This window comes from Equus quagga, chromosome 10 (assembly GCF_021613505.1).
Source record: "Equus quagga isolate Etosha38 chromosome 10, UCLA_HA_Equagga_1.0, whole genome shotgun sequence".
Taxonomy (NCBI): Eukaryota; Metazoa; Chordata; class Mammalia; order Perissodactyla; family Equidae; genus Equus; species Equus quagga.
Genome location: NC_060276.1, coordinates 79,459,471 through 79,474,181, shown reverse-complemented (window position 1 = coordinate 79,474,181; position 14,711 = coordinate 79,459,471). Strand labels below are relative to the sequence as shown.

Below are 14,711 nucleotides of genomic sequence, written 5' to 3'. Positions count from 1 at the left end.
TTAGTTTGTTTTATACATGGTTTATGGATATTGTATGTGTGTGCACCCTATTTTGTCAGATTTTAAAACCAGAGTTTTAAAAATCTCAAAAATGAGTTGGGAAGCTTGTCTTAATTGCTCCTAGAAGGTTTAATAACACATATGAAACTGTTGGTTTGACACCTTGCTGTTACTTGACATTTTTTACTTTTAAAAGTTCTCATGGTTGTGGGTGTGGTCTGCTTTGCTCTCATTTCTTGAGAGTTGATTTTTTTTTATGACTTTTTTACAAAAGCATTGCATTTTGCCTGTTAGCATACAGTTTGTAAAAAGATCTTATTTGTTCTGAATCCAGTTTTATTTTCTTTTTTCACTGGTAATACATATTGCTCTCTTTTTTCTTCGTTAGATTTCCCATAAGTTTGTCAGATTTTTCTGTCTTTTCAGAGGACTAGTTTTTAATTATTCGTGCCTTTTGCTTTCAGTTTCACCTAATTCTACTTTTTTCTTTTCTTTCTAGCTTCTCTTGTACTTTTTAATGAATGAGTTATGCTGTACTATTTGCTCTTGAGTAGAGTTTTTGTCACATTCTAGAAGCAAAGTCTTTACAGCACATTTCTAAATATTACTTTGTCAAAAATTATCGTCAAAAACATGGTCAGATTAATACCCAAGGACTCTTAACACTACTTAGGGTATTTTTAAGTTACTGAAAAGGTGTTTTAGGGTCTGGCCCAGTGGCCGAGTGGTTAAGTTCGCACGCTCCGCTTCGGCGGCTCAGGGTTTCTCTGGTTTGGATCCTGGGCACAGGCATGGCACCACTCGTCAGGCCACACTGAGGCAGCGTCTCACATGCCACAACTAGAAGGACCCACAACCAAAATATGTAACTACGTACTGGGGGGATTTGGGGAAAAAAAGCAGAAAGAAAGAAGAAAAAAGATTGGCAACAGTTGTTAGCTCAGGTGCCAATCTTTTTTTAAAAAAATTGTTTTAGAAGGCATTTTGTCTATATATTTCATCAGTTAAGTTTACATTCACTTTAACCCAGCAAACCAGCCCTCCATCTTAGATTTTTTTTCTGCTTAAGCAGACAAAAAGGGATGTATTTTTAGGTTTATCTATTATTAACTATACTTGTCATACCTGTACATTGTCCATAAAAATCTTGAAAGGTAGTCACTAAATTCTTAATAGTGATTAATCTCTGATGAGCAATATTAGGAACTTTCATTTCATAGTAAGCACAAACATTTAAATTGTACGTTTTGAGTATTTTTTTTAAGCCATTGGAGTTTTGCTTTTAATACCTGGGAAGAATCTCTCAGTTTCTCATATTTCTCATCTTTTTTTAGCTACTGAAGTGGTGACTGTGTTTGTATTTCAAGAACCATCACTGCTCTCCTCACTCCAGGACAATGGATTGACAGATGTCATGCTGCATGCGCTGCTTATTAAAGATGTGAGTTCTTTCTGATGCTCTGTAAAGAATACTTCATGCATACCCCTCCCTGCAAAAACATACAGACACATATCCTTAAAGCAGTCTTATAGCATGAAATTCCTATCTTGTCTTTTGTATGTAGTATTGACACTAATTGGGACCTGGTCATTAAGATCCCTTTTATCTCTCTGTGCAGTACCCCTGGCCAGAGTTTCCTAGCATCTACACTTGAACTCTTAGATGTCTTTAAGCTCACTTTATCTTTTCTCTAGGTTCCTGCTACCCGTGAAGTACTTGGCTCCCTCCCAAATGTATTCAGTGCACTCTGCTTGAATGCCAGAGGTCTTCAGTCATTTGTACAGTGTCAGCCTTTTGAACGTCTCTTCAAAGTTCTTCTATCTCCAGATTACCTCCCAGCCATGCGGAGGAGGAGGAGTTCTGATCCCCTTGGTAAGTCACCAGGATTTATCTTACAATAAATAATTGGTTTGCTGTGTTATACCAAGATTTTAGATGATTATCAAGCCACCAATTGGCAAGGAAACCCTTCCTTGACCTCACATCATTTTTCTGGCTAGGTGTGCTAAGCTTAATGGGAATTATCACCATACGTTGTATTGCAGGTAGAAAAGAATACTTCATACTTAGCCTCTGCTCATAATATTTCCATGCTTCTCAACAGTTCACTGTTAAATGTACTGTCATGGTGCTGGTGAGAAACGGGTATTAGAGAGCAGCAGTAGATTTCCAGGTCCACCATCTAGTCTGCAGCAACAGGAGATGTGACGTCCCGAGGTGTTGATCCTGGTAATCTTCTGTTCTAATATCCAAGTCCCTAAGATAGTCACAAATGAGTAGATTTCCTTCTCAGTATATTAGAGAAACAGATCATTGAGGAATAGCAATAAGGTCGTGCTCCGGAAAGAATCCAATTTTCAAAAATGTGCTTTCGGCCACCACTGTAGCATTCTAGCCACTATCATTCTTTACTGGGGCAGCCAGAGGGTTAATGATTTATGCTTCTTTTTTTTCTCTCTCTCCACTCCACAATACTAGTTCAGACCTTGACAGTAGAGATTGCTAGGATAGAATGTAGCACATATAGTCACTTTAAAATATCTTTAGTAGAGATAAAGTTTCCTTATTCCTCCCCAGTGATTTGGTTGCGGAGGTTGGTGTGAATTCATTCAAGAAAGCATGGCATTAGAAAATCACAACCATCTCAATTTCTTCTTTCCTCCTTATATTGGCACAGAAAATAGCTTAAGCTCTATTTTCTTTAGTCTTTCTAACAGTTCATTTTTTGCTTTAAGGGGATACTGCATCTAACCTGGGGAGTGCTGTTGATGAGCTCATGAGACATCAGCCCACTCTCAAAACGGATGCAACAACTGCAATCATCAAGGTGGGAATTGATAAGGCTGTGATCATAGGTATGGGAGAGCTGTGAAGGTGGAGTTTTTAGAAGAAGGCTTGGCCTGTTAGAGGTCATTTGGATTCTTGGACTATGCCTATAAGAGGATTATGTCTGCCTCATTTTCTCTGTGTCCTTAGGTTGATCATTTGCCCAAAAAAAAGTCACTTAAGTATTGCTTTCCTATATAGGATATTAACAAGTTGCCAAGGCTTAGCTTCTGTTTGTAAAAGCATATTACCCTTTCTAATCTTTGTTTCTTGAATTTTTCTTTTCACATTTACTAGCCCTGCCAGTTGCCTGTTAGGATTATTGAAACTAGTATATGAGTTCCTGGTGCTTGGTAAATTAGGACATGGAGTCAGATCAATCAGTGAGTCAGTCACTTAATAGCCATGTGATCCTGAACAAGTTATTTAACTTAACAGAACTTCAGTTCCCCTGTTTGTAAAATGGGGTTGATGACTACAATCCAGGTGTGGTGTATATAACATGTATATAAAGTGTTTTGGCACTTCTGTGTATAGCACATAGAAAATGCTCCAAAAACGCTAGTCATCTCCCCATTCCTTAATTACAGTTCTGTGCCGCATAATGACGTTTTGGTCAGTGACAAACCACATGTAAGACAGATGTCCCATAAGATTAGTACCATATACCCTAGATGTGTAGTATGCTTTACCATTTAGGTTTGTGTAAGTACACTGTGTAATCATACAATAATGAAATCACCTAACAGTGCATTATTCAGAATGTATCCCTGTCGTTAAACTAATAAATATTCTTATTTCCTATGCCTTTCAGTTACTTGAAGAAATCTGTAATCTTGGAAGAGACCCTAAATACATCTGTCAGAAGCCATCAATCCAGAAGGCAGATGGCACTGCCACTGCTCCTCCCCCAAGATCTAATCATGCTGCAGAAGAGGCCTCTAGTGAGGATGAGGAGGAAGAGGAAGTACAGGCCATGCAGAGCTTTAATTCTGCCCAGCAGAATGAAACAGAGCCTAATCAACAGTAAGTTTTCGCATGACAGGTTCTCTAGCTTTGTGATCTTGAGCATTCCATTTTCATCTGTAAAAGTGAGGGAGGAAGTTGAATTAGATCATTATGAAGTTCTTCCGGCCCTAAGAGTCCATAGTTCTCTTTCTTGACCCTTGTGTATCATTTGTGCTTGTATTGGTTGCCCTAGCAAGCTATTTTTTGTAAAAGCTGTTCATGAAATTGAATCACAATTCAGTATATCAAGTTGATGGGCTTTCCTCTGAGGGCTTATTTTCCCTTTGTTGATTTGGTATTCCACATCATTGACTGCTTAATTGTTTCCGTAAGTGAGCACATATGAAACACATTGTACTTCTGAAGCCTGTCTCCTAAGAAGTCCTTAGGAGTTATGGAGATTCATTACTGGCTTGTCTTTCTTTGTGTTCATTTGATTATTATCTCTTCATTCTAGATAAATCAGAAGGCTTTAGAATGTACTGTATGATTATAACCAGGCACAGTAGATTTTCCTTCTTATTTCTATTTATTTGAGGTTTGTTCTACATAAAAATTGAGTACTGGATGGTGAGATGGGGGTGGGTTTTATTAAAGACTACTGGCTGGTAGTGGGTAGTCCACTAGGCTCTTTGAGCTTAGAGTGTTCGCATGCAAGGAGTGAAATGTAACTGTTGTAGCTGTAACTCTTAATCACCTTCAGTTAGAAGTGGATGTGATCCCTCTGGGCAGTCATGCGTTCACTCATTTAATAAGTGCTCTTTTGATATATAGATAAGTAGTTCTGACAAAAGCATGAGCATTGTAGGCGTGGATATGAATGGGTTTGAGCTGGTCTTGGAGAGTGGCTTGGGACTTCAAGAGAAGATTTTGGTAGAGTAGACAGTAGGAGCAAAGGCCTAAACTCCAAAATTGGTATGCCCTCTTGAAACTCTAGAAAGTTACGAACCTGTTGATATGGGTGTTTTTGGAAGAGAATCATTAACTACTAAGTCCATTACTTTGTTGAGCAGATATCTTACCCTCGTCTGAGAAGGCAGTCCTACCTTCATTCTAGCAGCATCTTCTGTTTTGATTAAAATGTTCTCTTTCTGGAAGAGGAGGACACCCTGAAAGAAGGCAAGACTTTATTGTAAAGGAGTCAGAATCTTAGTGCTTCCTTGCCACACCCTGCGATTGTCTGCCACCCTGCTGGGATAGGGTTTCCTTTCCTGGCTACAAACAAGAGAAGGATTTCATAAACATGAGTGGTGGTTGTAGTGGTGGTTTTGAGTCAAACTGTGTACATTTCATCGGCATATAACTTCTTTTATACCTGGACATCTTACAGGCACCTTAGACCTAACATGCCCAGATTTCAAGCTATCATAGTAAATTGACATTTTCTCAAGCCCTCATATCTCTTCATTCTACATGCTTTTCTTGGAATATCACATGTCACTGTGTTTTATCCATATTTATGCCCCATCCCCAAATTATCTTTTTTTCCATCTACCAGTTCCTGCCAGGCCAGCTCAAATGTCTCATTTTTAAAGGCGCTTTTCCTTTTACCTCCAAATGGGAAGTTGATCTTTTGTGTTCTCCTAACAGTTTTGTTAAAATTATTTGTATATTCTAATGGTTTCCCCCACTAACCTATATGTTCCTCCAGGGCAGAGACAATGTCTCATTTAACAGTGTATCCCAGTCACTTTGTACGTAGTGGGTAATCAGTCAATAAATGTTTATTTAGTGAGTTGATGGAATGAATCAAGAGCATTAGATTAAGGACTTCCTGAGTCTTAAATGCCAAGAGAACTGGGCCTGATGAAACATGAATGAGAATGAAGAAATAGTAAAAATCTAGGCCCAAAGTATTAATATTCTACCATAGTGTTAGTCATATATGGCTTCTGAGCTGCAAAGGACTCTTAGCAGTTGCTGTTCAATGGTATCGATATTTTTCCATGGTCTGGGTGTTCGTCACTACCTCATTCATATACTATATCTAAGAGTCTCACAAATGTTGACACGTATATATACTTTTCCACTTCTGCCACTTTTAGAAGCCTCGATTGGGTCACTATGTGGATTATTAGGGCTGGAAGGAAAAGCAAGAGACTATAAACTTGGCCTCCTTTTTTTTTGAGGAAGATTAGCCCTGAGCTAACATCTGTCCCCATCTTTCTCTACTTTATATGTGGGATACCTGCCACAGCATGGCTTGACAAGCCGTGCCATGTCCGCACCTGGGATCCAAACCGGCGAACTCCGGGCCGCCAAAGCAGAACGTGCGAACTTTAACCGCTGCACTGCTGGGCTGGCCCCTTGGCCTCCATTTTGAAAGCCACAATATATTAAAGGGAAAGTTCTTTGATGTCTTTATCCCAGGCAGTTGCTATGGTGGGAATTGCTATGTACTTCCCGCCAGAATGGCAAGAGGCTTAGAAAAATTTGCAGTGTGTGCCACCCCTCTCCCTAAACGTCTTATTCGTACCTCACCCACAAATGCAAAATTCTTCAGTGGGACTCCCAAACAGATTCCTGTCTCCCATGCCTTCGTCTGTTTTCCAGTGCCATAAAAACACACATGAGTTAATCTTTTCCAATATTTTTGTTGAGTTTTTTTGTATAATTTCTATACAGTAAAAACAGATTTTGTTTCCTGTTTCCCCACCCGAAAATGAGGCAGCTACTTACCTTATTTCTGTCATCATAGAGTAAGTTTGCCTATTTTAGAGCATCATATAAATAGGATAAATGGAGTCTTATATGTGTATCATATCTGATGTATGTACTTTCTTGTATCTGGCTTCTGTTAACTCAACATGTTTTTGAGATTCATGTTGTTGCATCTATCAGTAGGTTGAGTCCTTTCCATTGCTGAGTAGTATTCCATTTAATGAATATACTACAGTGTTTATCCATTCTCCTGTTGATGAATTTTTGAGTTTCCAGGTTTCTTCCAGGCTGAGACAATGTTCTTTTCCCTTAGATTTTTTCCAAAATCAGCAGCTAGTATTTGAAAATGGTGTTTGTATTTGGTCTTGAGACACATGGTTTTGTGCTAGAGATCTGGAATAAGGAAACTTCGCCACTACATTTCTACCACACATACATGGGAGTTCTGTTTTACATTCAGAGGTGTTTAGTACAGGTTGTTCAAAATACTTGTCTTTTGGCCTCTTTCTTCTGCCTTCTAAATTGTTTGATCTGAACAAAACTGATATTGCTGGGGATGAATATACTTGCCAGTAAGTAACCAGGGTTTTTAGTTGGTGAACCATGGTTTATTTTGTGGTTGATTCCATTTACTTTGCCTAACTTAACTGCCTATGCTGAACAACTTGAAAGAAATGGATTATATAAGTAGTGTTTGAAATTTGAATAACAACTTTCTGGGCTTTAAAGGCAGCAAATGCAGAGAAGCAGTTGTTCCCTGAATCATGGCACAGTGGGAGGGGTCCTTTGCCAAAGTCAGCTGTGTTTCCCCAAGAGCTGGAAGAAAGATCTGATTCCTCCCATCCACCCACTCGCCCCAAAACACCCATGAGATCTGTTGTGCTATACACTGTACTATAACACTCAATTGGAATTGTTCTCCTTTACTTCTGATTAAGGGCTCCAGCACCATAAATACACATGTAAAATTGGCCAGAGTGAAATTGAATTTGGTAATGTGTGTATGTTTTGAAGAAGGGAGAGAGACAGGAAGTTTTTAATTTGACAGTTAAGGTAAATTAGTTCATTTATCATGGGAGTGCAGTCTTTTATTGTTTCAAAGATGCTATGGGTCAAAGTTTGACGTGAGGTTAAGATTAGAATGACTTTTCTTAAAACCAATTGGTAGGGGGATTTCTACTGGAGAGAGTTGATCATTTTTACTATTAGTGTATGACGTCCTGAGCCTGGAAGCCAAAAGATGAGGGTAGGGAGAAAAGTAGTTACTGAATAATTTTGTTCCTGGAGTTGGATTAAGAACCGCTGTTGGTTTATTTTCTCTCTTGTTCTCCCCTACAACTTCCATCTAGCAAATGAAGGACGTACCTGGGTTCCATTTCATGATACTGCTTTGACTCTTTGCTATTATACTTGGCTTCTGTAAAAGGGCAGATGTCTCATTGGGCTAGAGCCACACCTGCACTCCTTAGCTGTAGAGATAGATCTCTGGGTTCTTTCCAAGGAGGTGCAACCAAGCAAGGATGGATAATTGTTGTAAGTAAGTAGCAAGGAATGCTGCAGTGGTTCTGAGGAGGAACTTTACCATCAAGGAAAGGTTTGTGATATTCCTGTGGAGTCATTTCATTCCTGGCTTATAGGTCCTCCCTTTGTACATAGTTCTTTCCCAAATTCTTCATTGAGCATGTTCACAACATCCTACTCAAACCCTAGCTTTGGATATTTTGTCTCTGAAGCCATTCGTGCTGCCTCTCCACTCTGCCTAGTCTACATTTTGCTGCCAAATGTCCTCCTGCCTGCTAAATCTTTATTCACATTTTATCTTGCTCAGAGGTGAGAAGAAGTGTTAGCTTCCTGCCAACTTCCTTCCCCTCTCTCTTTCCCTAGCTCTCCCTTCTTCCAACTCTGCCCTTTCTCCCCAAGTCTGCTCCAAAGGTCTATATCCAAAGGCTCCTTATTCAACTCAAATTTTGTCCCTTCCTGGGGTTTATCTTTGGGGTAGATTTTGTGTCACTTCAATATACTTTGGGTTTTTTCCCTCTATTTATTTCTTGCAAAAGCCAAGATGTAGCCATTGGGCTGAAGCAAAAGACCTCATCACGGTTTTTGAGAATAGTTCAGGAACTGTTGTGACACAAGCACAGATTGTTAGGGAAGGAGGCCTTGGGTGTTAGCTTCATTTTTGACCAACTTTGTTCTGAATAGTTTGTCAATCTAAGCATGGAATTTTGAAGAAAATTAAATTCCGTTTCCTGCTCTCTATAACTTTAAACTTGATGCAAGAACATGGTAAGATGTTTATGTATTTGTTTCTTTGTCCTGGCACATTTCTTCAAACAAATGTTTAACTAGTCTCTTAATTGAACTTGCTTGGTTTTTTTGTTTGTTTTTGAGGAAGATTAGCCCTCAACGAACATCTGCTGCCAATCCTCCTCTTTTTGCTGAGGAAGACTGGCCCTGAGCTAACATCCCTGCCCATTTTACTCTACTTTATATGTGAGACGCCTTCCACAGCATGGTTTGACAAGTGGTGCATAGGTCTGCACCCGGGATCCAAACCAGCAAACCCCGGGCTGCCAAAGCGAAACGTGTGATCTTAACTGCTGCGCCACTGGGCCAGCCCCTGAACTTGCTTATTTTTAGTATTTTCCTATTGATGAATTCCTCTTACAGTAGTTTGCCCAAGATAGGATAATGTCTTTTGAGATGTGTACGAATGCTGGGTTTGTAAAGGCTTGGTTTTTCCCTGTGTGCTCTCAACCTAGTCAGACTAGGAAAGCTAGCTTCAGAACTGATTTCAACTTTTTTTTTCTGTGCTTATATATTAAAGGCTATAAGTCTGACTTAGAGAAAGGCCTAGCATTTCATGCTGTTTCCCTTTCCTGACTTTGTTCTCTTGCACTAGTATTGTGAATTTCTGTGTAACTCACTCTTTTCTCCCTTAACAGGGTTGTTGGTACAGAGGAACGTATTCCTATTCCCCTCATGGATTACATCCTTAATGTGGTAAGATTCATGGTAGGGCAAACTGAGTAAAGGTGTGTGCTTTTCTGGAAAATGTGTGGGGATACCAAATAGTCCAGTGATTTCCATGTTTATTTTTACTGGGACCCTTAAAGTGCAGAGCAATGGGGGAAAATGTGCAAACCTTTTCTATGAGACTGGTTTGCCAAAAATTAGCCAACACTCCCTTTTTTGGATATGTTCAATTTTCTGTCGTTTTACTATTCCCCATTGGAAGCCAAGCAGGATTAGAGTGGGCTTTGTTAGGCCAATCTAGTAGTATGTTGTTTGAATGTGTCCAATATATATACTTTTTCTCCTTACTTCTCATTTAACTTCCCGTGTGTTTCACAGGAAAAAGTGAAGAGTTTGAATTTTCCCAGAATTGTTTACCTATAAGGGGAAGCCCATTTAGCATTTGTTCTAGCCCATTAAGCACTTCTAAGACTGCCAGAGATGGTTTCTCTTGTAGCCTGTGTGTTTGTTGCCCCGCAGTTTACTTTCTTACCCTTACAGAAATGCTTTGTTTGGTCCAATCACTCTTCCAGAGTCCTAGACTTCATTTGCATTATGAGCTCATTCGTGGGAAAGTATCCATGATGTTTGCTTCCAGGGGAGAGAGAATTCTTGATCATGCATGGAGCACTAAATGAGCAAATTATGAGATTAGACCTGATTCTGCCACTAATTCATGTGTGGCCCTGAGCAAGTCATTTAACCTCTGCGCTTTGAAATTATATGACTTTAGGTGTGGCTGAAAAGGTAGATTGGGAAGAAGTTGTAATTGTTCCTTATTTTCTGGATGTTTAAGGTCCTATCCCTGTTTATCTGAGGTTTTGGTAATCTAGAAAATAATGATTACATGACTGTAAGGCTACCCCTGTTCTTACTCCAAGCTGGCCTTTTAGTTCCAAGTGTCAGGTTCTAACTATTTCTTAAAATTTTCATTACCTAGATGAAATTTGTGGAATCTATTCTGAGCAACAATACAACAGATGACCACTGCCAGGAATTTGTGAATCAGAAAGGACTCTTGCCTTTGGTTACCATTTTGGGTCTTCCCAATCTGCCCATTGACTTTCCCACATCTGCGGCCTGTCAGGCTGTTGCAGGTGTCTGCAAATCCATATTGGTAAGAAGCATCTGGCCAAATATTTGTATTTCCTTTTAGAAATCAATTTCGCAGTACTTCTGTATACATGTTTTTACTGTGGTCTCCCCTTCAGCTAAAAAATAATGAAGAAATTTGTGGTTGTATACTACAAGTGAATTTTGTGACTAATAAATAGTGTGCTAACATTTGAGTTTATTGGAAGGGAAAGTATATCTCCAAGAATGCTTCGGTACTGGGTTTTTATTAGTGTGTCATCCTTTGTCGTGGATGCTTTCTAACACAATCTGATATTGTTTAGCCATGTTTTGTTTTTTTTCCTTTTTCAAGCTTGGTAGTCATGTATTTTTAAGCATAATTGACATATAGTTTATTGCTCAAATTTTGCCAAAATATGAACTTCCTTTATTTATTTTAAATAGTGGTAAAACACACATAACATGATATTTACCACTTTACCCATTTTTAAGTGTACAGTTCAGTAGTGTTAAGTATATTCACATTGTTATGCAACCCATCTCCAGAACTCTTTTCATCTTGCAGAACTGAAATTCTATACCCATTAAGCAACAGTTCCTCATTCCCCTCTCCTCCCAGCCCCTGATAAGCACCATCCTACTTTCTGTTTCTGTGAATTTGACTGTTGTAAGTACCTCATGTAAGTGCAACTCGTAAGGTATTTATCTTTCTGTGACTGGCTTATTTTACTTAGCATAATGTCCTCAAGATTCATCCCTGTTGTAGCATATGTCAAAATTTCCTTCCTTTCTAAAGGCTGAATGATACTACAGTGTATGTGTAAACTGCATTTTGTTTATCCATTCATTCATCGATGGACATTTAGGTTGCTTCCACCTCTTGGCTGTTACGAACGTGGGTGTGCACATATTTCTTCAAGACTCTGCTTTGCATGTGTATGTATGTGTGTGTGTGGTAAGAACACTTAAGATCTACTCTCATAGCAATTTCAAGTATATAATATGGTATTATTAACTACAGTTACCATGCTTTACATTAGATCCCCAGAACTTATTCATCTTATAACTGAAACTTTTGTACCCTTTGATCAACGTCTCCACATCCCATTCTCCCTCGCTGTCCCCGCACCCCCCAAGCCCTTGGCAACCATCATTCTACTCTAGTTCTATGAATTTGACTTCTTTAGATTCCACATGTAAGTGAGATCATACTCAAGATCCTGCTTTCAGTTCTTTTGGTTATATACCCAGAAGTAGGATTGCTGGATCATATGGTAGTTCTAATTTTAATTTTTTGAGGAACCACCATACTGTTTTCCATAGCAGCTCCGCCATTTCACATTCCGACCAGCAATACACGAGGGTTCCAGTTTTTCCAAATCCTCACCAACGCTCGTTAGTTTTTGGTTTTTTGATAGTAGCCAATCTAATGGGTATGAAGTGAGATCTTGTGGTTGTGATTTGTAACTCCCTCATGATTGGTGGTGATGCACATCTTTTCATGTGCTTATAGTCTACTTGTATATCTTCTTTGGAGAAATGTTTTTTCAAGTCCTTTGCTCATTTTTTAATGATATTTGTTTTTTCTTGCGTTCTTTATATATTCTGGATATTAATTTCTTATCAGATAAATAAATTGCAAATATTTTCTCCCATTCCATGAGTTGCCTTTTCCCTCTGTTGATAGTGTCCTTTGATATACAAAAGGTTTTAATTTTTATGAAGTCCATTTTATCTTTTCTTTTACTTTTGTTGCCTGTGCTTTTGGTATCATATCTAAGAAATCGTTACCAAATCCACTGTCATTCAACTTTTACCCTATGGCTTCTTCTAGGTGTTTTGTTATAGTTTACCTCTTAAATTTAGGTCTTTGATCTCTTTTGAGTTAATTTTTTTATATGGTGTAAGGTATGGTCCAACTTCATTCTTTTGCATCTGGATATCCAGCTTTCCCAACGTTGTTGAAAAGACTGACCTTTCCCTATTGCAGCCTTGGCACCCTTGTCAAAAATCTCTGGACCATATATGTGATGGTTTATTTTGGGGCTCTATTCTATCTCATTGGTCTTGATGTCTGTCTTTATTCCAGTACCACACTTTTGATTACTGTAGCATTGTGGTAAGTTTAGAAATCAGGAAGTGTGAGACCTCCAACTTTGTTCTTTTTCAAAATAGTTATATCTACTCAGGGTCCCTTGAGATACTTCTATATGAATTTTTAAGAGAGTTTTTTCTATTTCTGCAAAAAAAAATGCCATTGGGATTTTTATAGGAATTACATTACGTCCATGAAGCTCCTTTATTAACCAGGTTGTGCAGTGATAAGTAATTTCTGCTCAATCAGAAATTCACTTGCTTATGGACTTGGAAAGATCCATAATTGTGACATATCTGCATTTAATGTTTTATTTTGCTTTACTCTCTGAATGTTTAATTAAGTCCTGTTCATAAGAGATGGGGAAGGGGACTGTTCCATCTTTATCCTACCTCTAAGATACTGTGTGAGGATGGATAGATTTATTTAAAGCCATAGGAAAAACACGTAAGTTCTCCTATCTTTGAATGGCAAGTGATTGTGTTTTACTGTCAGATTTTGCTGCAGACTAAAAAGAAATTACAAAAGCCATATAATCATTGAGTTGTCTCATTAAAAAAATTCCCAAGCTGATGCCTATTCTAGAATCGTCTCTCTTATTGTGGGAAGAAAAGAACATTTGTAACAGTGGTTTGCTTCCATGCTTTGGAACATTGCCTCTGTTAACATTGCTCCCTGTTGAGCAAAATGTGGAATTAATCTTATAACATGGAGTCCTTTCTATAACTGTATTCCAGTTTGGCCATCACAAGCTTTTAAATATGATTGGCTCACATGTTTGAAAGCCTCTCATTTGAGACAAGTAATGTGTCACTCTAGAAGGTGTTGAGGTATGTCGTACCTCTGTTCATATCTTGGCTCTACCAGTTACCAGGTGAGAGACCTTGGCCAGGTCTGAAATTTGTGAGACTTGTCTTCTACTTCTTCCATTGTGACTATTAAAGACATGATGCATATGAACTTCCCTCTACATTAATGCTTTAATTATTGCTCTTGTTTCAGACACTGTCACATGAACCCAAGGTCCTTCAGGAGGGTCTCCTTCAGTTGGACTCCATCCTCTCCTCCTTGGAGCCCTTACACCGCCCAATTGAATCCCCTGGGGGCTCAGTGTTGTTGCGAGAACTGGCTTGTGCCGGCAATGTTGCTGATGCTACCCTCTCAGCTCAGGCCACACCTCTACTGCATGCACTTACTGCTGCGCATGCCTACATCATGATGTTTGTTCATACTTGTAGAGTCGGACAGGTAAGAAGTATCTTAGGGGTGAACGTGTTGGTTTAAAGCCAGTGAAATACCTGGGGCGTATATATCTGCATCTTACTGTGCTTAGAAGCAGCTCTACCTGGGCTTGCTGCTGAAAGAACAGTTTTAGGGTGAGATTTTTTTTTCCCCCCAATAGGCGACTTAGGTTTATTCTTTAAGTTGCTATCTAGTTTCACTTTCCCTTAGTATTTTTTTTTCGTTAGAAGTTGGATGACCATATAATTTGTTTTGTGAACTGGACCTTCTTGCGAGTGAAAGAGGTTGATATAAATAAGAGCCATTAATAGATCTGTAGCATCCATATAGGCCAACTGGGATGTATAGTCACTCTTTTTAGTGGACAATTCTCATTTGGGGGCTCCTCTGGCCTTACTACTTCCTAATCTTTCTACATATGCATGTAGGCCTGATAGTGGGATGGCAAGAAGGAAATTTGACCACAGAACATTTAAGTCGATGGTAATTAGCATAGATTACTAAAGATTTCCTAAATGTCAAACCCTATGCCTACAATCCATGTGAGCTTTCTCTTGTGGTCCCAGAAAGGCAGGTTTTTTGTGTGCTCACAGTTTTACCAACTTTAGTTCTCAAGTAGTCAATTCTAAAGATTAATGGGGGGGCCGGACCCGTGGCTGAGTGGTTAAATTCGTGCACTCTGCTTCCGCAGCCCAGGGTTTCGCTGGTTCGGATCCTGGGCGTGGACATGGCACCACTCATCAGGTCATGTTGAGGTGGCGTCCCATATAGTACAACCAGAGGCACTCA

At 39.1% G+C, this 14,711-nt stretch overlaps 1 protein-coding gene across 10 annotated transcripts in view; it reads left to right on the top strand.

Annotated features, from left to right (window-relative positions):
- The window catches only part of HUWE1 (HECT, UBA and WWE domain containing E3 ubiquitin protein ligase 1), a 145,983-nt gene that overhangs the window by 71,433 nt on the left and 59,839 nt on the right, over nt 1–14,711 (top strand). For all 10 annotated transcript variants that reach the window (XM_046673123.1, XM_046673122.1, XM_046673126.1 and 7 more), the window contains exons 20-26: nt 1,335–1,441; nt 1,696–1,873; nt 2,737–2,828; nt 3,642–3,853; nt 9,442–9,499; nt 10,452–10,628; nt 13,683–13,928. In XM_046673123.1, the coding sequence (XP_046529079.1) occupies nt 1,335–1,441; nt 1,696–1,873; nt 2,737–2,828; nt 3,642–3,853; nt 9,442–9,499; nt 10,452–10,628; nt 13,683–13,928 (1,070 nt within the window). The remainder of the gene's footprint in view (nt 1–1,334; nt 1,442–1,695; nt 1,874–2,736; nt 2,829–3,641; nt 3,854–9,441; nt 9,500–10,451; nt 10,629–13,682; nt 13,929–14,711) is intronic.